Source organism: Myotis davidii, unplaced genomic scaffold (assembly GCF_000327345.1).
Source record: "Myotis davidii unplaced genomic scaffold, ASM32734v1 scaffold880, whole genome shotgun sequence".
Taxonomy (NCBI): domain Eukaryota; kingdom Metazoa; phylum Chordata; class Mammalia; order Chiroptera; family Vespertilionidae; genus Myotis; species Myotis davidii.
This window is the reverse complement of record NW_006292566.1, coordinates 524202-525260: the sequence shown is the minus strand read 5'-3', so window position 1 is coordinate 525260 and position 1059 is coordinate 524202. Positions and strand designations below refer to the sequence as shown.

The window sequence follows — 1059 nt, the reverse complement described above, 5'->3', positions numbered from 1 at the left end:
GTGGCGGAGGAGGGGCGCGGCCCCGGGGAGAGCAAAGGTGAGGCCACGAGAGCAACCCGTGACCCCGAGACATGGGGGTGCAGGGCTCCCCGAGGGGAACCCTGACGTGACCAGGGCGTGCGGCCGGGGACTCGCTCCCTGCCTCTCTGGCCTCGTTCCCCAGCTGTGTCGCAGCCCCAGCCCCTGCTCCCCGCCCCCACTCCCACCGGCTGTCGGGAAGGGCCATGCTCCCCATGGCCCAAGGCTCACGGCCCCCTCCTTCCGTCTGTCTGTCCGTCCGTCCGTCTGTCGCTGTGCAGTCCTGTGGTTCCCAAGGAAAGTGTCTGAGCTGGACAAGTGCCACCACCTGGTCACCAAGTTTGACCCTGACCTGGACCTGGACCACCCGGTGAGCGGGTGCCCTCCAGGCCCGTGGGCCCCGGCCATGTTGCCTGCACTTGGGGCCGGGGTGGTGGGCAGGACCCTGGGCTGACCCTGGGGGGGTGCCCGGCTCCAAGCAGGTGTGGTCCCTGGGCACCCCCTGGGCGTGGGCAGGGCCAGGCACTTCCTGAGGGGCCCCTCTGCCACCAGGGCTTCTCAGACCAGGAGTACCGCCAGCGCCGGAGGCTGATCGCCGAGATAGCGTTCCAGTACCGCCAGTGAGAGCCGCCCGGCCCTGCCCGATCCCACCCCAGGCCCCATCCCACCCACAGCCCACCCTAGACCTGCTGGGGCCGGGGGGAGGGGCGTCCTGGTCACCACCACCTCCCCCACTGCCCCTGGGTCCCGAAGTCACAGCCAAGCCCACAAGGCACAGAGTGGAGGCCACTCAACTGGCCAGGCATCAGCCCAGCCCTTCCCATCCCCCACCCCCGAGGGCCCCTGACCGACTGCAATCCCTTCACAGCGGCGACCCTATTCCCCGCGTGGAGTACACGGCCGAGGAGATCGCCACCTGGTGAGACCTTCCGGCGGGGGAGGGGCAGGGACAGGGAGGGCCTGGGGGAGTCCCGGGTCCAAGGGCAGTGGCCCCAGGAGGGCAGACCCAGGCCAGTGCAGAGGGGCTGCCGTGGCCCCCGT

At 70.9% G+C, this 1059-nt stretch overlaps 1 protein-coding gene across 1 annotated transcript in view; it reads left to right on the top strand.

Annotated features, from left to right (window-relative positions):
* Positions 1 to 1059, top strand: part of TH (tyrosine hydroxylase) — a 7808-nt gene that overhangs the window by 3783 nt on the left and 2966 nt on the right. Inside the window, exons 3-6 of the mRNA XM_015565470.1 lie at positions 2 to 37; positions 300 to 388; positions 571 to 638; positions 887 to 937. Of these exons, the coding sequence (XP_015420956.1) occupies positions 2 to 37; positions 300 to 388; positions 571 to 638; positions 887 to 937 (244 nt within the window). The remainder of the gene's footprint in view (position 1; positions 38 to 299; positions 389 to 570; positions 639 to 886; positions 938 to 1059) is intronic.